The 23,987-nt window shown below is 37.8% G+C and overlaps 1 protein-coding gene across 2 annotated transcripts; it reads right to left on the reverse strand.

Moving 5' to 3' along the window:
• Window positions 1-667: 667 nt before the first annotated feature.
• Window positions 668-22,610, reverse strand: LOC127436327 (BCL2/adenovirus E1B 19 kDa protein-interacting protein 2-like). 2 transcript variants are annotated; one of them, XM_051690420.1, is made up of 11 exons: window positions 21,759-22,610; window positions 14,102-14,197; window positions 12,675-12,745; window positions 12,328-12,513; window positions 10,164-10,346; window positions 9,225-9,327; window positions 8,691-8,822; window positions 7,660-7,746; window positions 7,467-7,565; window positions 7,124-7,159; window positions 668-1,305 (listed from the first exon to the last, which is right to left on the reverse strand). In XM_051690420.1, the coding sequence occupies exons 1-11, from the start codon at window positions 22,118-22,120 to the stop codon at window positions 1,248-1,250; spliced, it is 1,413 nt and encodes a 470-aa protein (XP_051546380.1). In that variant the 5' UTR covers window positions 22,121-22,610; the 3' UTR covers window positions 668-1,247. The 2 variants fall into 2 exon arrangements, with proteins under 2 accessions (XP_051546380.1, XP_051546381.1); XM_051690421.1 differs by lacking the exon at window positions 7,124-7,159.
• Window positions 22,611-23,987: the final 1,377 nt, after the last annotated feature.

A 23,987-nucleotide genomic window follows, 5' to 3' on the forward strand; every position in this document is an offset into this window, starting at 1 on the left:
ACAACCCATTTCATTGTACAAATTGCCTTGTAAGGTATTGTTTTGATAGCCTTTATTTACTTTTTAAATATTATAATTCTAGATGTTTAGTCATTGAGTTAGTAGGCTACTCTTTTTTTGTGCGGGACTGTGTGTTGTTATTATTATTGCATTACTAATTTAACCGTAATTAATGACTTCCCTTATGAGAATTTACTTTCTGGGAATATTCACTCAAAGGAGTCTTCTTGCAAACCTTTGAAACTTGCAGGCCAATTACAAGATCGTAAAGTGGCAATATGGCGGCCTCAACTGGTGTCTAATCTAAAAGACAGACACAATATATCTAGATGAATTTTGGGTCAAGGCTATCAGAGCATTAAATTAATTTTAAATTCTGTCACGTTTTACTCAACCTCATGTTGTTCCAAACCCTTACGACTTAATTTCTTACATGAAACACTACAGTCAGAATGTTAAGGAATAACATCCTCACTCATCATTCACTTTAAGTCCACAATGCAGAATATTAATAGCCTAAAAATAATGCACACAATTTCCTATTTTGCTCTAAAGGACTTCATATCGTGATTGTAGATACCCCACTCTGTAAAAATGTCCTGTTTTTCTTTAGAATCAAAGAGTAGCTGCAGAGTGTTTGTAGCGCATTCAGTTGTTTCAGACAGAATGACAATGTGTGGAAGTTTACTTGCAAGAATGTAACATACAAGAACCCCACCCTCCCAAACCATTTAATGAATATGCAATAGTTTCCTCGATCGTTTTGTCTTTGAATCAAGTTTGAATCTTATGTTATATGAGACGTTTAGTGAGCAGATAACAAACAAGGCAGGACTGAGGCACTAAAAATAACAATTCAATCATAAAAATATATTAATCTTTCTCCTTTATCACCTTTTGAATATAAATATAGATATTTAAATGTAAATGTAGAACATGCAACAACTAGTCCAAAAAAACGGAGTGCCTTAACTATGAGCAAGATACAATAGGATCTAGAACAATGTTGACAGGATCTACTTATTGAAATGATACATAAAAGGTTATTAAAACACTTGACGCACAGAAATCAGATGCCATCTGACAGGCGTTTGGCACACAAACACAACATTGTGAGAAAAAAAAAAAAAAAAAAAAAAAAACGGTTCCATAATGTAATAGGCAGTGACGGCCTTAAAGGCACTTTTTTGACATCAAGATCTTGCGTTCTCCAGTTAAAATCCGACACATTCATTTATTCCTCCAGCTCACTCTGGCACTGTAGCCGTGGGAATCTCCACTTTTCCTTGCATGTCCTGGTCAATCCTAGGGGGAAAAGAAAATGTACAATGATAATGTACAGCGCTCAGCTTCAAAACCATGCCAAAATCTACACAAACACTAGCTGACATCAGCCGAAGTTCAGTCGATTTGAAAAGAACTTCAGCTCTGCAATAACGCAACATTGTTTTAAACAATTTAATGACATCATAAAGGGATAACAAAATGGTCTCATGACTTTACACTGAGAGGGTTAGTTGATCATAAAGACATATTTTGATTGAGTTTAAAACATTACTGTACAAACTTAACAAGCAAGGCGAGTATTTTAATCAATTAATGTGGAACAAGTCAGTTGATTCTGCAGTGTTCATTGTACAAACTGGCTTACCAAAACAAACCCCTCTGAAAGTTGATACTCAAATTCAAAAAATTTCACTTGTATTTGAGTCTATAAACCTTGAGCCCATATCCCGTAATTTCTAAATATTAGTTATAATGCACCCAAAAAATTAAAAACTGTCATAATTTACTTTGTCATTTTAAACCTTTCTGACTTTATGCAGAACACAAAAAGTGATGTTTTAATGTAAGTCTCGGTACGTTATTACAACACAATGGCAGTGGATAGTGCTCACTTTAAAACTAAGAAATATGAAATTTAAGTCATTTTTCATTGAAAATCTTGACTTAAGTCAACAATAGAGGCTCATTCACAGTTTAAGTTAATTGTTTTTAGTGCTAAAAGAAGGATCCCTATTAGGGTTGTCAATTGATTCAATATTGTAAATGAATTAACTGCATGAGATACCGATTAATTAATCAAATTAATCATATATATATATATATATATATATCAGTTCTTCCTAAAAAGGTCTCCAAATAAACAATGATATAATAATTTAAGCAATATACACTGGCGGCCAAAAGTTTGGAATAATGTACAGATTTTGCTCTTATGGAAAGAAATTGGTACTTTTATTCACCAAAGTGGCATTCAACTTATCAAAATGTATAGTCAGGACATTTATAATGTGAAAAATTACTATCACAATTTGAAAAAAATTTTACAATTTCAAAAAGTTCATATTAAAAAATCCTGTAGCACTTGCCATAAATGTGGCTGTCTTGTCGGGCACTTCTCATGCACCTTACAGTCTATCCTTTTTGTTTTTCTGTTTCAAAAGTGGCTTTTTCTTTGCAGTTCTTCCCATAAGGCCTGCACCCCTGAGTCTTCTCTTTACTGTTACATGAAACTGGTGTTGAGCGGGTAGAATTCAATGAAGCTGTCAGCTGAGGACATGTGAGGTGTCTATTTCTCAAACTAGAGACTCTGATGTACTGATCCTCTTGTTTAGTTGTACATCTGGCCTTCCACATCCCTTTCTGTCCTTGTTAGAGCCAGTTTTCCGTTGTCTTTGAAGACTGTAGTGTACACCTTTGTAAGAAATCTTCCGTTTTTTGGCAATTTCAAGCATTGTATAGCCTTCATTCCTCAAAACATTGATTGACTGATGAGTTTCTAGAGAAATCTGTTTCTTTTTTGCCATATCTGAATTAATATTGACCTTAAGACATTCCAGTCTATTCATACTGTGGCAACTCAATAACAAAGGCAATGTTAAGCTTCATTTAATGAACCAAATAGCTTTCAACTGTGTTTGATATAATGGCAAGTGATTTTCTAGTACAAATTAGCAATTTAGCATGATTACTCGAGGATAAGTTGTTGGAGTGATGGCTGCTGGAAATGGGGCCTGTCTAGATTTGATTAAAAAAATGACTTTTTTTAAATAGTGATGGGTGCTGTTTTTTTATATCAGTAATGTCCTGACTATACTTTGTGATCAGCTGAATGCCACTTTGGTGAATTGAAGTACCAATTTCCTTCCGAAACAGCAAAATCTGTACATTATTCCAAACGTTTGGCCGCCAGTGTATATACAAATTATATATATATACACACACACACACACACACACACACACACACACACACACACACACACACACACACACACCGATCAGCCACAACATTAATGTTGTACTAATATTGTGTAGGTCCCCCACATGCTGCCAAAACAGGGCCAAACCGCATCTCAGAATGCTATTTTGCTATACCACAACTGTACAAAGCGGTTATCTGAGTTACCGTAGACTTTGCCAGTTCGAACCAGTCTGGCCATTCTCTGTTGACCTCTCATCAACAAGGCGTTTCCATCTGCAGAGCTGCCCCTCACTGGATGTTTTTTGTTTTTGGCACCATTCGGAGTAAACTCTAGAGACTGTGTGTGAAAAGCCCAGGAGATCAGCAGTTACAGAAATACTCAGCCATCTGGCACCAACAATCATCCATGCGATTATCCAGTCAGCCAATCGTGTGACAGCATTGCAGTGCATAAAATCAAGCAGATACAGGTCAGGAGCTTCAGTTAATGTTCACATCAACCATCAGAATGGGGAAAAAATTCATCTCAGTAATTTGGACCGTGGCATGATTGTTGGTGCCAGATGGGCTGGTTTGAGTATTTCTGTAACTGCTGATCTCCTGGGATTTTCATGCACAACAGTCTCTAGCATTAACTCCGAATGGTGCCAAAAACAAAAAACATCCAGTGAGCGGCAGTTCTGTGGACGGAAATGCCTCGTTGATGAGAGGTCAACAGAGAATGGCTAGACTGGTTAAAACTGACAAAGTCTACTGTTACTCAGATAACCGCTCTTTACAACTGTGGTGAGAAGAATGGCATCTCAAAATGCTATTCTGAGATGCGGGTTGGCGCTGTTTTGGCGGTAAAAGGGGGACTTACACAATATTAGGCAGGTGGGTTTTAATGTTGTGGCTGATCGGTGTGTGTGTGTGTGTGTGTATATATATATATATATATATATATTTTTTTTTTTTTCCCAGATAATTCAAAGACATTATATTACTGTGGCAGACATGTAAAGGATAGATTAGACAATACAAAATTTGGCTTTAAAAGTCAATAAATTGTTTAATTAATTGCTGTATCATTGAACATAAATCTATCATTGGTACACAGTCCACAGCAATCCATTTTGCAACTGAGTTCGTCAGTCTGTAGACTTGGGCTGCTTTCACAGGATGTGTTCTTGCATTCCGTCTGTATAAATGCCTAAAAGGGACACTTTTGGAGCATCTCACTGTGGTTGCATAGCATTTCACAGATTTTCAGTGTCTCTAGCTATAAAATGCATTTTTTTGGATGCTGTCAATATAAATGTAGTTTATAAAACTTTTTTTAAAAATGTGTCCCGAGACCTGTGCACTCCGCTCTCTCCAGCAGTCTTCAAAGAGTTGTCGGTTTGTTGCCTGTACAGCTGCGTGTTACCTGTATAGCTGGAGTTGTGCTGACTGCCACCAACAGACTGAGACTCGCAAAAACAGAGTTGGCCTTTCAAGCTTGAATTGTTCAGTTGGTAGGAAAATTCCTTATTATGGAATTTTCGTGCGGTCAGGTAGCATGATTAATTGTGTAAATGTTTTAACACATTTTTTATATAATTAAACACACTGAATTAATGTGTTAAATCAGCAGCCTTAACCACAACATTATTTAAAGCATCTCCTTTTCTGTTCCGCATAAGAAAAATTCATATGGGTTTGGAATGACAGAATTTCTATTTTTGGACAAGCCATTCCTTTACCATAAAAAGAGGTAAATTACATATATTTCTAAAGCTTGAGACACATCTCAAAATATAAATTAAGAGAATCTTCAACATCTTTAAATACAAACACTTCAGGAGTTAAAAGAATGAAATAATCTCATCCCTTATGACCGCTACTGTCACAGATTTACACAAAGAATGCGAATATGTGTAGGGGTGGTCAGTGGTGGAACATGCAGCGAGCAGTGAGAATGTGCATTGGCCAACAATGCATTTCATACAAATCATGTGCTATATGGAAGACAGTCAAGACAGACGTGAACCACCTGTGACTGAAGTCTTAAATTCTACACCATAAAGTCTGAATGTATTAGCATGGTCATACATACCATATTAACAGTAGCGGTACTGAGAGGACAGAACATCAGAATCGAAATCTGGGATGTTCATTTTAAACACATGCAAGTTAGTACATTTGTGCAAAAACAAAGTTCAGTAACAGTGCCACGTTTCAGATTTAGATTCAGTAAATCCTGTTTATTCTATGACACTGATTTTCAGTAGCCTCTTTGGATTTTGTAATGAAAGTTGATTCCAATGTGATGGAACTTTGAAGAGAGTCAAAATGGTTGCTGTTGGAAATTTAGTGTGACAAAACGTGCTCAGCACAAATTTGAAGGTGCACTCAGTGATTTTATTGCTAATTGCTAAACTTTTAAAAGAGAAATGAATAGTTAAAAAATATTTTTTAAATGATTTGCACTCATATGAGATGAAGACTCTAGTCATGTCAGTCTTAGAGAAAAAGCTGCTTCATTGTAAATATATTGCTGTGCGCACATTCATGAGTGCCGCCATGTTGAGATCATATGACCAGATGGAAATCACTCGCTTTATCTTGATATCTCCCCTACAATTGGACGCTTTCACTTGTGGAATGAATTAATCATGGCTGACAGCAAAAAGTGGATTTCTACAATGGCATCGGTAACTAAGAACTTGATTTTGCATGATACTGCATCTACAGCGCTACAGGCTAGGGCAGGAGTGGGCAAAGTTTTTTGGTACAGGGGCCACATCGGGAAATGCGGTACCAATCAAATTTTATTCTTTTGATGAACTTAAAATACAATACATAGAGTTGACTTTTTATCTGACCTGTTACTATACTGAGGCAACGCCACCTCGATGCTCAAGGTTGAATTTCAAACTGCATTAAACTCCCTTGAAGGGCCCTGTTTCAGGAAGGGGAAGCCCCTCGAAAGCTCTATCCAAACGAAAGTGAGAAAATTAATCTTTTCTCGAAGGGCCCTTCCACAAGACTCTTAGCCAAGCATACATTCATTCAGTAATGCAATGTTCCCTTCAGAGTACCCACTTCAAGGGCTCGGAAATTCAAAGCGAGTAGGGCATAGAGAGGATCACTTGCGATTGGAATCCGCCCCGGTATGCCATAGCACACGCTGTTAAAGGCACCGCTTCCTAATTTTCTTTAATACTTTCGTGATTTACAAAGAAATCTCATAATTTCTTTTAAAGTACACTCTTTTGATTGCAAGCCCATACGTACATGTTCGCCGCATGCACACTACGACTGCTTTGTGATACTCTTTTAGTACAGTGGACAGCAGGCGCATGTGGACTGACTGCATGTCTAGAAAAACTGGGCTGCACGTGGACAGTCCAGCATACTGTCCTGATTATCTTTTTGGCAATAATTTAATAAATTCTAAAGTATAAAAAAGTATAATAAATACTTTTGAATCCACAAATTACATTGATTTTGTATAATAAAGAAATTAAGGCAATTTCTCTTAATACATTAGTAATTTTGCTGTTTACTTGGAGAACGACACAGACAAACCCACCAATGCCTAAATATAAATGCAAATCACTATGTAAAGACTATGCCGTAGTTTCAATGCAGAATTATAAACCACCGCAACAAACAGAAGTATTACTGAGTGCACCTTTCACAGTGCAACACCAAATATGAGCTGCATTTGCAACAAATGATAACAGTAAGGATGGCACACAGAAGTAAATGAGCATCTTAAATGGCAATCAAGGTGGAAAAGAAGCTTAAAAAGCTATTTTTTGGTCCAATGACAAAGTGCACACTGAATTCAGTAACACTGAAAAGCCAAACAATCAGTTGTTAGTTTCGTGCAATGCAGATCATGTCTACAGAGATTTTTCAGGAATCTCTGGAGTAAAAATACAGATACCTTTTACGTTTTTTCCTAGTTTTTTCCTCGTCAAACCTTAGAGGAAAGGCAGGGAGAAGGGGTTAGGGCATTGAAAGTTTCTGAAGATATCACAGCCAATAGCAGGTAGCACTTGGGTGCAGATAGGACTTTATCAGTAAACAATTATAAAGATTAAATACTGCTAAGTGAAGAGCATCTGAAGAGGGAATAAAACAAAACTTTTTTTTTTAGTCCAACTGGTTGAGAAAGTTGTTTCAGTGAAAGTTATATACGGTAGAAACTGAGAATTTTCTGCAGAAAAAGGAAGTTGTTCACTAATAGGCAGAGCAAAGATTATGAAGCATATTAAAAGGAAACTTACTGTTTAATGCACTCTGGTATGGAAACATACTCCATGGGGACAAGCTCAGCCAAGTCTGATAGGCTGTACACATACTTGATTTTCTGGCTAAATTTTGAGCTGTAAGTGGAAGAGGTTTTATAAATTTAATAAGGCTGCATTCACTTCAGGAGATCAACAGCTGAAACATACAAGTAACTAGTCATGATCTGACCTTATAAAAGGTTTTGTGAGGGCCAGGAGGGTGCGAATAAACCAGGATGGGTGCACAATTATCAAAGACTTCAAATTCTTCCTTAACCTGTGACACAGAACCATGTTGAGTCAATTACAACTGAATTTATTTTAATAGACAAAACAAGTAGTTTTAAAACAAATAATATGCATCAAATTGTCATTTTTGACCCACATATACACTCACTAAACACTTTATTAGGAACACCTGTACACCTACTTATTCATGCGATGATCTAATCAGCCAATCGTGTAGCAGTAGTGCAATGCATAAAATCATGCAGATACGGGTTAGGAGCTTCAGTTAATGTCCACATCAACCATCAGAATGGGAAAACATTTGATCTCAGTGATTTCGACCGTGACATGATTGTTAGTGCCAGATGGACAGGTTTGAGTATTTCTGTAACTGCTGATCTCCTGGGATTTTCGCGCACAACAGTCTCTAGGGTTCACTCAGAATGGTGCCAAAAACAAAAAACATCCAGTAAGCAGCAGTTCTGTGGACGCAAACACCTTGTTGATGAGAGAGGTCAACGGAGAATGGCCAGACTGGTTCGAGTTTACAGAAAGACTGCGGTAACTCAGGTAACCACTCTGTACAATTGTAGTGAGCAGAATAGCATCTCAGAATGCACAACATGTCGAACCTTGAGGCGGATGGGCTACAACAGCAGAAGTCTCGTCGGGCACTTTATTAGGACCATTGTGTTCCTAATAAAGTGTTCAGTGAGTGTACATACTAGGGGGGAAAAGTTAGCCATGCATTTTGGGTTCAAAAGTCATTCTAACAGTCGCAATTATTGCAAAAGCTACTTAAAAGGTTTGTTATTTTGTACTGTTATAATTTACTCACCCTCATCAGAAATTACATGTTTGGAATGGATTTTTTTAGTGAACTATTCCTTCATTTTTTAAACATGAACTTTAAACTGTGTTGGTAAACACTGACAATGAGATTCTTCAACAAATTTTAAACATTTTCAAAATCAAGACATCAGCGAGTCTCACCTCCGATCGATTTGCTGATAGCACTTCCTGAGCCAGCCCACACTGGGCATCTTCCGGCGTGAAGTGGCTCCATTCAGATATACAATCAAATAGTTCTCAGCTACAAGCATCTCTAGAGTTCCTATGACATACCTGAAAGAGGAACAAGATCCTTTAATGTTTTGAGGCATCAGATGAAGACTTCATTGTTATTTTCAAAGTTGCTTAAAACATAAATTCTGACAACATAGTCTACATACATTTCACCATAATTTATTTGGGGTTGTCTGTTAAACCTCTTTCAGAGACTACTGCATCACTATTAGTGTGGACTATCACTTTGTTTCACGGCAGTTTAATGCTATCTCACCAGTTTAATGTAGTTTCATCTATTTTACCCACCCGTAACATAATCAACTGTACAATAAGGAACAAATTCTGATAGTCAAAGTACTGGTTCTAAAAGAATACTATAATCATACAGTCTCTATTGACACACAGGAGAGGAAGGATTGACAAACTCGATTTCGAAATAACAGATAAAGCAGAACTTACTTGAAAAGATTATCCATGATGTATCTGTAATTTGGTTGATTACTCTCAGGCATGAAGCAAACGGCAAAGATGATGATAGCATTCAGTCCATCACCATAGTAACCTGTAAAAAAAGGGAACCAATTCGATAAAGCTACCAGAAGTCCTCAAGATGAACCTTTCAACATTAGCTTGCAGTTTTATAGCAATTAAACAGGTTGACTCATTCGATCCAACAACTCAGCCTGGAGTCTTTGTAATTGTTCATTGTATAACAGAATGCAAAATGGCTTTTTAAGAATGAAAACAACAGCTGTTAGATTGTGAAAGGGAGGGGGGAGGACTAGAAGAAAAGAGAGACAGATGGTAACCGGCTCTTCTGACTGAGGGATGTTCTGGAAGGGCTTAACCAGCCACTTCTTTAGTCATGACAGGTTTGTGGTGGTATTGCCCCCATCAGTGGACAATAAATACTGCAGTACTACTCTAAAAAAATAACAGGAGGTGCTGTTCTATGTGTAAGCATGCAGCTAAATGCCATCAAAACCATACAAAAGAAAACAAAAATACCGTGGCAGTACCAAGGTACAGTAATGGTATCAAATGATAACATCATACTGCCCTAAAAAACACAAAGCACAGTAACTCCAACACTGAAACCGAGAAAAGTGTCTTCAGCTTTTGACAGTAGCATAATACTATTACCACATTCAATGTACCATATTTGCATGGTACTCTAAAGTTCTTTAAAGCATATCATGCTTCTTCCTTGATATATGTAAGAAAAAAAAAAAAAGTTTTACCACAGAACCATGTCCAAAAAATCTTTTCAAACATGCTTCCTTAAAATAGGAATCGACTTCCTGTATGGTACTAATACAAAATGTCCTTGTGTCTATTGACATTGAAGGTACAGATAACACACAGCATGCATGGGAAAGGAAAGGTGCGGTCACTGACCTCCGTGACTGATAACTCTCTTGTAGGGCTCGATGGCCTTCATGTCCACTTTGTGGTCCTGGTCTCCGATGCGGAATACTCTCCAGCGACGGCCCTCCTCCCGTTCCTCAGGGCTGGAGTACTCCCGCACCGACTCCACTCCTTTACACAGCAACTCTGTGCTTTTAGGCTTTGGGAGGTCATCTGACAAGGAATATGAAAGGGACTTATTAACACTTTGCTTTTGTGTGAATGCGTGCCTGTATTTTGCTCTTTTTTAGGGTGCAGCCTTAACCGTACATGCATTTATATGATTAAGAATGACAGTTTTTGATTTGCTATAAAACAGAAATTCAGATATTATTGTGGCGATCTACTCTGTCAAGTCTTCAAAAAAATCTAAATTGTCCTGTGGTCTTTTGCTGTAGCCAAACAAGAATGACTTCAAATCCTATTACAAGTTGGGATTCACCGATGTATTGATGGCTGATATTTATTGACCAATTATTGACCAAATTAAAACCGTTGGCATATTGGTTATAAGCATGAAAACGCAGATATGAAAAACGAACGGTTTATTAATAATTCATTAGTTACACACTTTGTAAAAACTCAGTGAAATCAAATGCACAATCCAGAAATAATAATCGCCACAATATGTAGAAGGGTTGGCACTCCTAAGAACATGTCATATTTAAAGATTGGCAAGAACTGTCGTATCTTGCAAATCTTTATTAGCTTACAGAATTTCAGTCAAAGATCTTCAGTCATTCTATTCATTTCTCTGAAGATTCTTCAGTTGCATCACTTGCAAGCATAATACTGTTACCATCATGATTTACCTGAGAAGTTTTACCAATGATGCTGGCAATGTGCTCAATTGAACCAGATGGCTAATGTTAAAGGTGGTGGACATCCTCCTGCTGGCATGAACTGAAATTTTTTTACACTAACACTACATATCAAACCACTTTTATTGACCTATTGGACAGTTTGATTCACCAAAGAACCTACGGCAGCCAAAACATGAGATGACATTAAGTTCTTCACTTTCTTTGTGACCACACCAGTGTGTTTGCTAAATCAAAATTCTGTGATTTGAATGCACTTAATTTTAAAAACCCTTTCATTACTGTTCTGCATATCCCTATTCTCATTTACTAGCGAGTCTGGTACCTTTCTTATATGCCGTTTTCATGGGCGTGAATTATGAAAATTGTGAATGAACGTGCACACGCCCCTATTTACGAACGTTTGGAATGCACTAACATACACGTTGAACTAATAAATCTGGGAAGTACGAAGGTTCGTGAATCTGAAGGAAGGTTTTCGTGAAGGTCCATTACTAAGAATTTACGAAAATGACGAATTTAAATATTTACGAAAGATTCATGAATGAGGTAAGTGCTTATAAGCCTGAAGGAGGCAGTTTTAAAATGCCAACAGATGTGCAAAACATTGACACAATAATTCAAAAAGCAACACTCTTCCAATTTTATTTAAAAAAAAAAAGTAATGCTGATCAGGACACCAAAAATGCGCTTGATTAAAAGAATCAGATCTGATGAGATTGGAGGTAAAAACATGCAGAAATCAAAATCCAACCATCGACAACATTTTCCAACACAAAATAGTGGATAATGCCTGATTTGTAGTTGCATTCCATACCATACAAAATGGGTGACATCTCAAAATGAAACCACAACAAATAAAAGAAATCAAGGCTGTTTATTAAGGATTTGATCAGGGTTCGAATGAAAGTAAACAACCATCCATGTAACCTTACCACAAACCGCAGGCCTTTGGCCTGTCGCAAACCAATGAGAAGAAATAATCCTTCCAGCACAGAGAGAGCAGAGCAGAAGGACAGAAATACAAGAACACACAACACTAATTTACTAAGTAAAATAGTACAATGTAAAATTGTAAAATTGTACAATGTCTGACCCATGTCCATGTAATGTTAGTATCTAGCAATGGGGCATCAAAACTAGAGGAACATTTCTACTACTACAGTTTTTACTATAAAAGAGTTTGTGAGTTGACATGACTGTACAAAGGTTACTTGATTAGATTAGTCTGGTTGCTTTTTGGGATTATATAACATTCTGCAGTTTTCTTTAGAGTTGAAATGTTAAACATAATGACACAAAAAGTAAATAAAAACTGAACACCACTGTCATACCTTCCCACTCAAACTCGTTGCTGTTGTCGGAGGGGGTGTCTATACCATCCAGGTCCAGTTCTGTACTGTCATCCAGCTCGTCTGAAAGGACCGATCCCTCACTGTGGTCCAGATTCAGGCTGATGTCCGGGGCCAAAAGTTTCTTTTTGGTTTTCTTAGCACTGTTCAGTCCATAAGATTGCGGAGCTGCAATTAAGGTCAAAGAACAAAAGCTCTACCAGATCATCTACAAAATACACAGAAGATCATAATACAAGTCTAGACCATAAACAAAGCATGAAAGCTTTTTGTGGTCTAAATTACTCATCCTGAAAGTACCAACAAATGTGTATATCATAATGGCCTACCAGGTGCTCCATCAGCAGATCTAGAGAAGAGCTCTTCATCAAGCTGAATATCTTCCTCCTCAGGGAGTGGCCTAGCAACCCAAAGAAAACATGTTCAACATTACAGTATTACCGTAATAATTTGGATAACCACACACTAGGGCTAGGTAGTACGATAGTAGACATCATGTGACAATATGTAGGTGTTTCTTCAAGCACTTTTAGCTATGTGGACTTCTGGAAAGTGGTAAAATATTTTCTTTTTGTTTTTTTCAATTTGTCTACTGACAATGTTCAAAAATGTATGTATATACATCACAGAAGATGCATAAAATTCTCACCACAGTGTCTCACATCTCAAAGTCTGTATAGTATGTATATAATTCCGTGAAGGAAATATGAGTTTTAAAGTTTTTGAAATAAAATTAAGTACCTGCATTTAATTACATTTGTAGTTACACTTTTTTCTATCCCAACCCTTACCCTTAACCTATCCCTACTCCTAAACTTACCTGGTCCTCAACCTCAGTAGCAGCAAATGTGAATCTTCTGATAATTTTGCAGAACAACATGTAGTTACACAATTAACACATTGTTTTGATTATTTAACTCTTTTTTAGATTGTAATAGCTTTAAACATGTCATAATTTGTATTGTAAAATATTGAAAGTCTGAGTCAAGGCTAAAACCTTGATAACCTAAATCAAATCTACACATAAAATGCATCTGAAAAGTACCAGAAATAAATGAAAGCATGGTAAAAGGTTTTTTTACGGTAAAAGGTTTTAATGCGACTTCCTTATAACAAATGAAATGTTGAAATCAATCTGCTGAAAAAATAGAAAATCAATCAAAAATCAACCCCTGGGACATGAAATAAAATAAAAAAAACACCCATATAGTGTCAACTGGAAGAGATTCTGCGATGCCGTTTAAACCACAGTATGTCAGCGGTGCAATTTTAAAACATCCCATTCAAATATGTGGTCACGTGTGCATATATTGGCTATTTTACAATGTTTTTTAACATTGCTCATCCAATCAGATTTTTTAATGTATTACCGTTTTGAGTCTTCTGCTTTGAAGCAGTAATAAATAAATTAAAACAGCTGTTTTAGCCCTGATGCCAGATGACTCATTAATTTGTTATGAATAAACTTATAGTTCAAACTAAAACAACGAGACAATCAAATGAGATGAAGTACTGTATCATTTATTTGTAAAGCATTTCACCAGATTATCAAAAAATAGGCATTGCTACATGGTTATGTAACATATACTGCATATACATAAAAATAAAATACAAATTTAGTTTCCAATAAAATTAACTATATTGTTATATATATATATATATATATATATATATATAATCACTATGATATAAAATTACTCATACGGTGATATTTCGGTCATACTGCCCACCTTTATATGTAAAAATACCTTCCTACCTGGGAAAGTCCTCATCTTGCCACTCCTCCTTTAGCTCCACCCCTTCCATTCTCAGCCGCGCCTCTGTTGTAGCTACCGACTCCTGGTGCTCAAAACTGAAGCAAAAAACAATGAACAAATCCATTAAGCAACCGTTTCAGCTATGAATCACATCTAATTACCTGGGCTGATCGCAATGTATAGCATGTGATTCACTCACTAAAAAATCCAATACATCTGTGTTGAAAAGGGCCAAAAGTACAAGTCCGATATTGGTTGACACTCATTCATTGATGCGGCATTTATCACAAAGCTACAAACACTTGAAGTTACTGCAAATCTACCTCCGAAACAAGTGAAAGGAACTCTGAATTACCAAATAAGACCATTGCTTTAAAGTGTCCGAGACTTTAAGATGCAGTGTATCGTGGCTTATGCCACGATACGCCGCAAGAAATAGTAAGAGTAGTATGCTATTCTGAACACAGCCACATTTTTCTGTGCCAAACACAGCCCAAAACGAGATAGCAAGTAAAATGACATTTTCAGTACTTTAATCAGAAGTCTGGCCTGTTTAATGTTGTGCTGTTTGTTGTGAGTACATAAGGCTGCTATGTCTCATGATTTTAATTAATTAGGCCCAGCAAAAGAAGTTATTCATCCACCAGCTGTTTAGGCATTTCAAAGAAATACTGACACTCAGATGTGAGGGGGAGACATGGACACTGGTTAACTGTGGAAGGGAGCTAATTGCCATGCCATCCATGTGGTAGTCGTCATACTCCTCCAAGGGGACTATTTGCTCCTCTTTATATGCCACCCACCCCTAGCAAGTTGAGTCAAGCTGCAATTCACACTGAACTGTTTGGGAAAGACTGTGTCATCATGGGACACAACAGGGCATGTTCTCTCATGTCACTGACTTAAGTCCTTGGAAAAATAGGCTTTAAACTGTTCTGTTTAGTTTGGGCTTGGATTACAAATCCTAAATGCAATATAATGTAGGTGACTAAAATGTAAATGGGTGATTGGTACTAATATCACATAATCTGACATTACTTCCATATCAATTGTCACACTGGAAATGGTAGGTCAAGGTAGGTTCATTGCATTATGAGATACAGTAGTTTTCCTTGCAAAGTGCTCTGTTGCCTACTGCACATTTTGGATGATGTAGAAGGATAACCAGGTATTCCATACAGAAAGTTGCATACTGGACACACTATATAAATACTACATACACTACACATAGTAAGAGTATAGTGGTGTGCTATTTTGCAGCCACAGCCCTTGAATTTAAATCTAGGCTTTCAGTGCAATTCATGCCATTAAGGAAGCAGTTTCACAATGAATCATACATTACGTGGCAGTCAACTAATAATACCAATTGACATTTTAAAAACACGTCCACGCACGAAAGCCAGAACCAAGGAGGTCTAATACCAAGAAAAAGCTCTCTAATAATATTTGCGATTTAAATTTTGCTTGCAATAAATTTTGTTTCATCAGGATACACGGTTACTTTTCAAAACATGATCTGACACTGAATACTCAAGCAGCCTAATTTACACTTAGAAAACTCCTGATGTTGCTATAACAATACAAAAAGCACTTGCCAATTAGCTTGAAGTGAAAATCAGTCCTCCTTTCCTGTTTAATTAATCAATCGTACGATCATGCAGAACATCTCAGGTTTGTAAATCCATAAGGATCTCTTTCTCAATGGTGATGAGGCAGTGATGACAGCCGACTCGTCAGCAAGATCTCGCGCTCTTTCAAATTGCGTACATCCCTTAAAGCAGGACTGTGTCACTCAAGGCCAGCTAGAAGGCCTGGACTGGGACATATCCTAAAGATCACACCCACCAAGAACAAATAAATCAATCTGATTGGCTGATGAATCTGACAATCTGTCTTTCGATGCCTATTCATTTGCACTGTTGAGGGATTCTGTGGAATTCTGAAGGCCTGACGGGGTGGAGCTCAGACTCACGCGCTGCTTCGGCTAAGGAGCTCGGCTTCAGGCATGTGATTTGTGAAACAGTTGTCACACTTTGCTTGTAAGCATCGAGGAATAAATTCTGATAGGATAAACTTTTTGTTTTTTGCTATTCGTTTGTAGATGAATTAGGTGTGGAAAGCAATTCAAAATACATTTGCAAAAAGGTCAATGACAATGAAAGGATGAAAAAATATTTATTTATTAGGCATATTACGCCAGCAGAGAAGGCTTTGCTGGCCCCGAGAAATCGGCACTGCTATTTTGAATGTAGCCAAAATGTCTAAATCACACACTGCACACTTCTCTCTGAATTAGACTTTATGAGGTATGTCAATTTGAAGTCCCAAAAATGCCAGGTGGTGAATATTTTGTTGAAGCTATACAAATGAACGCAACATCACTCGTATTGCTTGTTCAATACTTGTGTGCAAATTTTTCAGTGTTAAAATACTTTCTCTTATCCCAGCTTAAGATTCACAGACAACTATTCTCTTAGTAAGCCATTCATAGGTTAATTTTCTCAAAAACAGTAAACACTGTGTCTCTGTGGTGCTATGAAAATTTCCATTTGTTTTGAGCAACCCGTCACATGAGACACAACAACACTGACTTCGTCAATAGCTTCAGTTGGGGCGGTGCTATAGCTGTGTTCCAAATGATGCACTATACACTATGCACTTCCAATATACACTATGCACTCTGCCATGTAGTGTATTTCCAACGCACGCGGTGTTGCCGCTAGCTTTAGCGCGTTAGCCAACCTCAGTTCATTACTTGTATCTCAAACAACGCACATATTCACACAGCATGGGGTGACAGTAAAGCATTCAAGCATTTGTAAGGTGCTGTCTTTACTGAAGTTTCGCTAGTTGCTACATTCTCCATTATTTACAATTGTTTTTTCAGACCAGCAACTCCGCTTCTTCCGCTACGTACGGCAAGCCGCAAGCACTGAGTGCATGATGGGTTGAACCATTTTGACAGTTGAGGAAATACATCATCTGGGTAATCATAGTACACTTCTTTTTGTTGCATTTTCAGTTAACATACTACTCACACTCCAAAATGATGCAGAGTAGTGCAGAAGTGTGCGGTTTGGGACACACCTTATCCGTTTGATCAATGGCAATCTGGGGCGATTTCCAATTGGTGGCTCAGAAATTGCACACTTCAGCTTTAAACGGTAGGAATATATGGCCTGCAGGCTTACCTTTTGCATGCCACCACACCCTTGAAAAGGTGACAATAAAAGATGCATAAAAGATAGTGACAGCCAATGGCTGCATCAAAACATAGTGAGCTGCCTACTTAGACATCATTTTGGGGCATAATAGGGCACATGCAGCAAATGCTGTCGAGTGATTCCCTGATCCTATTTTACTCCAAAATCAAAAGAAACAAATAAGAAGTTATATTTTTACATAGAAAATAAAGCTTGTTTTAAGATTTTTTGTAACATTATTTTCAACGACAAATACGCACATTTGACTGCCCAAGTATCATTACCGCAATGCAAAGAAGATGGTCACTATGATATTCTCATTACCACAATGTAAAAAAAAAAAAAAAAAAAAGAGATAAATAATTGAAATTGTAAAGAATTTGTACATCCCATGGTACTGCCTTTTATTTATGCTTATTTTAATATATGCAATAAAACATTGTTTTTTTTACTTTAAAGGCCAGTTCACACCAAACCCCATTTTTTCGGTGTAATTGTTCGTTCCAAACGAGCTTCTGAATGGGAACAATGGATTCCTATGGCACTTTTCACATCTGTCAGACAAATCGGCCATCTATTTTTTTTAGGGAGAGTGGTATGATTTTTGTACACTTTATTTTACAGTGACCTTGTTACACATATTACATGTATTGACTAATGTAATAAAAGTAAATTATGCATAATTACAAGTAACTAACCCTAATCCAAATTCTAACCCTACAGTAAGCACATGTTGTTAATTAATATTACTCAGTACTTACTTGTATAACTACACTGTAACAAGGACACTGTAAAATAAAGTGTAACCCATTTTTTTTTTTCCTTCGGACTGCGATGAAATCTGACAGACCAATGAGATAAGAGCTTATTGCCATTCTTCCAGAGTCACTGCAGCTGCTCAGTCCGGCGCGTTGGTGGTGCTATTATCAACTGGCAAACACCTGCACTGGATGTGCAGCTAATACACACCCCTGAAAATTAAATACTTAAAAATAAATAGTTGCAGTTCATGAAACCTATTTACTGCAAACATAAATCCGGTCTGTTTAAGTCCACTTGTTTTTGTCTTAATGTACATTATTTAATATGTATATCACTGTGCCTGTTATATTCTCATGGCATTAAAAATAGCAGCAAGTGACTCCAGCCAGGTCTCCTAAGCAACCAAATCATCCCGGTTGCTAGGGAGGGTAGAGTCACATGGGGTAACCTCTTCGTGGTTGCTACAATGTGGTTCCCTCTCAGTGGGGCGCTATGTCTCCACGTTAACGCGCTCAACAAGCCACGTGATAAGATGCGCGGATTGACAGTCTCAGACACAGAGGCAACTGAGATTCGTCCTCCGCCACCCGGATTGAGGCGAGTCACTATGCCACCACGAGGACTTAGAGCGCATTGGGAATTGGGCATTCCAAATTGGAGGGAAAAGGGGATAAAAATAAATAAATAAATAAATAAAAAATTGCAGCAAAGTTCAGCAATTCGTTTGCACTAAGCTCGCAGTAAAATATCCCATAAAAGATTTGTTTCATGCAATGTTTTACTGTAGACAAACGAATTGCAGAACCACACTGCTATTTTTATTGCAAGGACAATATAACAAAGTCACTGTTCGAACTGAGGAGGGGTTTGGGCGGTCCTGGACCCCCCATAATAGGGGTGGGAATCACAAGGTAACTGGCGATACGATATATTTGGTATATACTGCGATTCAAAACTACGATATTGTGGTGATGTGGAAGAGTGACATCTGTGGAGAGCGAGGCCGGGAAAGGAAGAACGGTAAGGATTGACACCTGTGGGAAATCACCTCTAAACAGCTGTTTTGTGTTGCATAGAGAGCTGGAGAGGGATAAAAGGGCAGTCCAGACCACCGGAGAGGAGAGAGACGCACGCAGCAGAGTTGATCTGTGCATTTATGTGTTGTGCTGAAAAGCAAACAATTGTTGTAGACTGGAAAGTGTATGAATAAAAAAGATTTACGTTGGATTGTTTGCCCGGCTCCCGCTTCCTCCTTCATAAAAGAGCTAGAAACGTGTCACAGATATATTGCGATATTACACTCAATGTTTCTCATTCGTCTTCATCGGACTTGTCGAAATTGTTTCCAAATCATCAAATGCATTGTTAAATTTATGTAAATGCACCAGTTTACAAAAAAGGCCAGTTTATTTCCTAATATCTATGTACAATGCAAAACCAGAAGCATATAAGAACATAATGGCTCCCTATTTCTGTGGTTATGTCAATGCAGCTAGTCTTTCTAAAAATAAATTATAGTATTTATTAATACAATAGTCACCTAAACACTTCAAAAACATTATTTATTACAACACAGTTTAAATACACAGAAGTATAATAGATTTCACCTAAAAGGCTAGGCTATTTTATATGTTACTAACATTTTTGTCAAAATACCTCAGTTAATGTTACTACTGTAAATCATAATAAATTTTAGCAAGGGAGGGTGATTATGTGTAAAGCATGATAACTGCACCTTCTAAGGGACTGTTGTTCAGTTCCTAGATTGATATGGCAAAGATAGATTTTTCCCTATCACCACAATATTAATGTGGAAAAATGTAAATAATATTCATATTTGACGTGCAAATATTGATACAATATAACAAGGAAAAATATCATGATACTTTAACATATCGATATTTTTTCCCACCTCTACCCCATAAGGCCAAAATAACGTAACTAGCGGGGTCCCCTGATGTTTCACCAAAACTAGAAACATAAAACTAGATTTTTTTTCCCCCCATAATGTTTGCGTTGATACAATGCGTCCAATATCGGTCCCAGTTTTCATAAATAATCCAAACCAGATTTTTTATGTTGGAAAATTCTAAACGCGCTCGAGTGCGCCACACACTGTTTTCTGTTTTTACAGACTGTGACTGAGTGACACCGGCAGAGTGGATCCTCATTTTCATCTCACAATAACAGTAAGGTATAATTCTTTTTTAATATATGATTGTTGGTACTCCTAAATTACAAACATAAAAAAAAATAATAATCTTAGAATTGAACCATCGCTAGAGGTTAATTAATATGCACATAGTTTTGCCAGTATTTTTCAAACACTACATGTTAGCTCAATATCAAACAGCTATCCATTTAATACATGGATGCAATGTGGAGAAATATCTTTGTCCATTTATTATGCTCTGCCAGTGACGAGCGGCGCTGCCTCATTATCTTTAAATATGCAAGTCAGGTGGATAAACGATAGCAACAACAGAGAAAACAATTCAATAAAGCATTTTATAATGTGCAAAAATGAGCTACTTCTTATTTATAACTCTACCATACACTATGCATCTCAGCAACGGTGACCACTATTTAAATTCTAAAAATTATAGTAATTATTGAGCCCAACATCTTACGCTTGTCTTAAAGCTCATTAAAATATCAAAATGACCAAGTTCAAACACTATATTGAATTATTCTATGAATTTTTGGCAAGGATTCATGCAGGTGTTCTCGGGGAATCATGCGTGTGTGCGTCTGATGTGCACGAACGTCCTTTTTTACTATAAGCCTCCACTTTCACATTTTTCTTCTTCTGCTTTTGCTGAATCGCAATCTTTGTGCATACCGCCACCTACTGGACACGAAGGAGAATTTATAGTAAAAAAAGGAGTTAAATATTGATCTGTTCTTGGGGGCTGGGTAGCTCAGCGAGTACTGATGCTGACTACCAAACCTGGAGTCGCGAGTTTGAATCCAGGGCGTGCTGAGTGACTCCAGCCAGGTCTCCTAAGCAAACCAAATAGAGTCACATGGGATAACCTCCTTTTAGTCACTATAATGTGGCTCTTGCTCTTGGTGGGGCGCGTGGTGAGTTGCGCGTGGATGCCGCGGAGAACAGCGTGAAGCCTCTACACGTGCTACGTCTCTGCGGTAGCACACTCAACAAGCCACATGATAAGATGCGCGGATTGACGGTCTCAGATGTGGAGGAAACTGAGATTCGTCCTCCACCACCTGGATTGAGGCGAGTCACTATGCCACCACGAGGACTTACAGCGCATTGGGAATTGGGCATTCCAAATTGGGGAGAAAAAAAATATATATTGATCTGTTGCTCACCAACACTCATCATATCACTTCTGAAGACATGGATTGAAACACTGGAGTCATATGGATTACTTTTATGCTGCCTTTATGTACTTTAGGAGCTTAAAAGTTCAGTTTACCATTCACTTGCATTGTATGGCCCAACAGAGCTGACATATTCTTCTAAAAATATTCGTTTGGGATGGCATGAGGGTGAGTAAATGATGAGAGAATGTTCATTTGTAGGTGAACTATCCCTTTAAACATTCTGTGTAAACTTTAGATGAAGCTTCTGTGCCAGTGTAAAGATGCCTTAAGACGCCCAACAATGTTGCCTAGAAAGTCAGCTCACTGTGTTTTGAGACACATCCAAATGTGATAACGTTACCTTCCATTGTGTTCAACTGAAGAAGAGAGTGTCGGCTGCAGTCGGACTGGAGTTGAAGTCCTTACGCTTGTCGACGCTTGTTTTTGTCCATTGTCTGGAGTTGCTGCTTCCTGTGGCGGATCTCCTGTTATGATCGGACTGTTTCCATTCTGCAGTAAATTCCCTGTTGAGGAGTCCTCAGATATTTCTTCTCCAGAATGAACCGACGACAATGGTGATAAAGGGCTACTTATATTTCTGTTGTCCAGCGTCTCGGATGTCCGATTGGGTGTGTCTGATTCGGGATTACCTTTGTTGGCGTTCATATCTTTTGGGTCTGTCTGGTTTGAGACTTCTTCAGACACTATGACATCTGTGGCCATGATCGATCACGTCAGTGAAGCGATTATATATGTGATCGATCAGCACAAGCACACAAAACAATTCTTTAGCACGAAAAACAAACCTTAATATCCAACTACACAACCAGTCCAGACTTCACATAGTCTTGGGGTTCTCTGATTTGTCTTTACACTAATATAAATGAGATACTGTGGCTATTTTGTAGGTTGATAAACAATCGTGCCCCTTTAACTAATGTTGCCGTGTGTGTTTAGTGGGCCAGCGGTGCGCAGTCTGTCCCTTTTCCTCTCCTGCTTCCTTTTTACTGCTTGACTGTTAGTCAAACAGATATAACGGTGAGAAATAAGTGTCGATCATATCAAAGCCCACAGAGTTAACACTTCAAACGCCGATTACGGTTTAAAGGATAGTTATTACAGCTGACAAACTCCACAATCCCATCTCAACGGATCCTTGCCGGCCGTAAGACTTTTTTTTGGAAGTGTTTGGTGAAGTGGGGTGAAGTGTGACTCAATAATACACGCAACTTCCGGTCAGAAATTTGATCACATTCAAAACAAAAGTGACACATAAGTTTCCTTATTAAAAGTAACGGATGAGTTCAGAATTTCAAACAGCGGCTGTTTGATCGCATGGAAAAATACAGAGACAGCTGTTGAGGACTTAATAACAACTGAATAAAAACATTACATTAAATGCGTCAGATTTATACATATACAAAAATATTTGACGGGTGTTCCTTTTAAACCAGAGAATATTTAGCAGAGACGGGCCACTTCTATTTAAATGAATGGGAGAAATTGGAACGCCCAACGGTCAACGGATGTAGAAAGGAAGTCCCGCATTACAATTAAAATAGCCTATCACCTTTTAGATACAGACATCACCTGTCAATCAACTCTACAACGCGCACGCGCAATAGCTATACAAGGCGGGAAAATTGCGTTTGTTAGCGTAATATGAGAAAAAGAATCGCAATTTATTATATCAGTATTGTCAGATTTTATTGCTGATTTGAAATATGTTCTTTGATCGTAATCTTGGCCAACCGTTTTTTAAATGTTGGTCTTTCTTCATTCAAGTAGATAGGAGCTTCACTGGCATTGTGCCTACTCTAAACTCCCGAGAGCTTTCCAAAGATGGCCGACAGTGGACTGACTTGCTAGAAAGACTCTTTTCACACGTCCGCGTTCGCGAAGCGGAAGTCGTCATAGTTGGGTAAACGTGAACGGGGGACCACAGCAAATTAAATTTTTGCTTGTGAACCCGTTTGCTCCAACAGCAAACGAAAAAAAAAAAAAAAAAAATCAACGGTTACGCTTTCAAGCAGCTTTGCAAATGCAGAAAAAAATATACAGTGCTGGATAACAGCAGTAAGAAGAGAGAAACAGGCCAAAATTTCTGTCACTTCCTTAGCAGCTGTGTTAGAAACCTTATGGCAGGTATTGAAACTGATTTTTTTATAATTATTTTTTTTATTATTTATTATTTATTCCAGGGCACTGGTGTAGAATTGGGAGAGATGTGGGGCACACGTCCATCCCACATAAAGCACATAAATGCAGCATAAAATTAATCCATAAGACTCCAGTGGTTAAATCTCTGTCTTCAAAAGTGACATGATAGATTGTGCTCCCTTTGAAGTCCCCTGCGAAGGCATGATCAGCGACTTCGCAGGGGACTTCAAAGGCAGCACGATCTATGCAGTAGGGTCGTTCCAAACAGATTTTCCAGTAAGAATCGCATAAAGAGTGAGTTCTGATTGACCGTTATTATCTTTCACCCGTCTGAAGCTCTCACAGTGGAGGGTAAGTGTGTGTGTGTGTGGGCTGGTTATGGATTAATGTTGCGTTCGGTTCTCAAGTCTTTAGAAATGCTGGCCGATAT

The sequence above is a fragment of the Myxocyprinus asiaticus genome, chromosome 46 (assembly GCF_019703515.2).
Source record: "Myxocyprinus asiaticus isolate MX2 ecotype Aquarium Trade chromosome 46, UBuf_Myxa_2, whole genome shotgun sequence".
In the NCBI taxonomy this organism is placed as follows: domain Eukaryota; kingdom Metazoa; phylum Chordata; class Actinopteri; order Cypriniformes; family Catostomidae; genus Myxocyprinus; species Myxocyprinus asiaticus.

Bases quoted from the DNA above. Each gene is read 5' to 3' on its own strand.
- LOC127436327 (XM_051690420.1), bottom strand. From the start codon at position 22,120: ATGGCCACAGATGTCATAGTGTCTGAAGAAGTCTCAAACCAGACAGAC. The intron at 14,198-21,758 runs GTAACGTTATCA...TTTTTGCTTCAG, and splicing joins TCAGTTGAACACAATGGAAG to TTTTGAGCACCAGGAGTCGG. The intron at 9,328-10,163 runs GTCAGTGACCGC...CTTTTTTTACAG, and splicing joins GAGAGTTATCAGTCACGGAG to GTTACTATGGTGATGGACTG.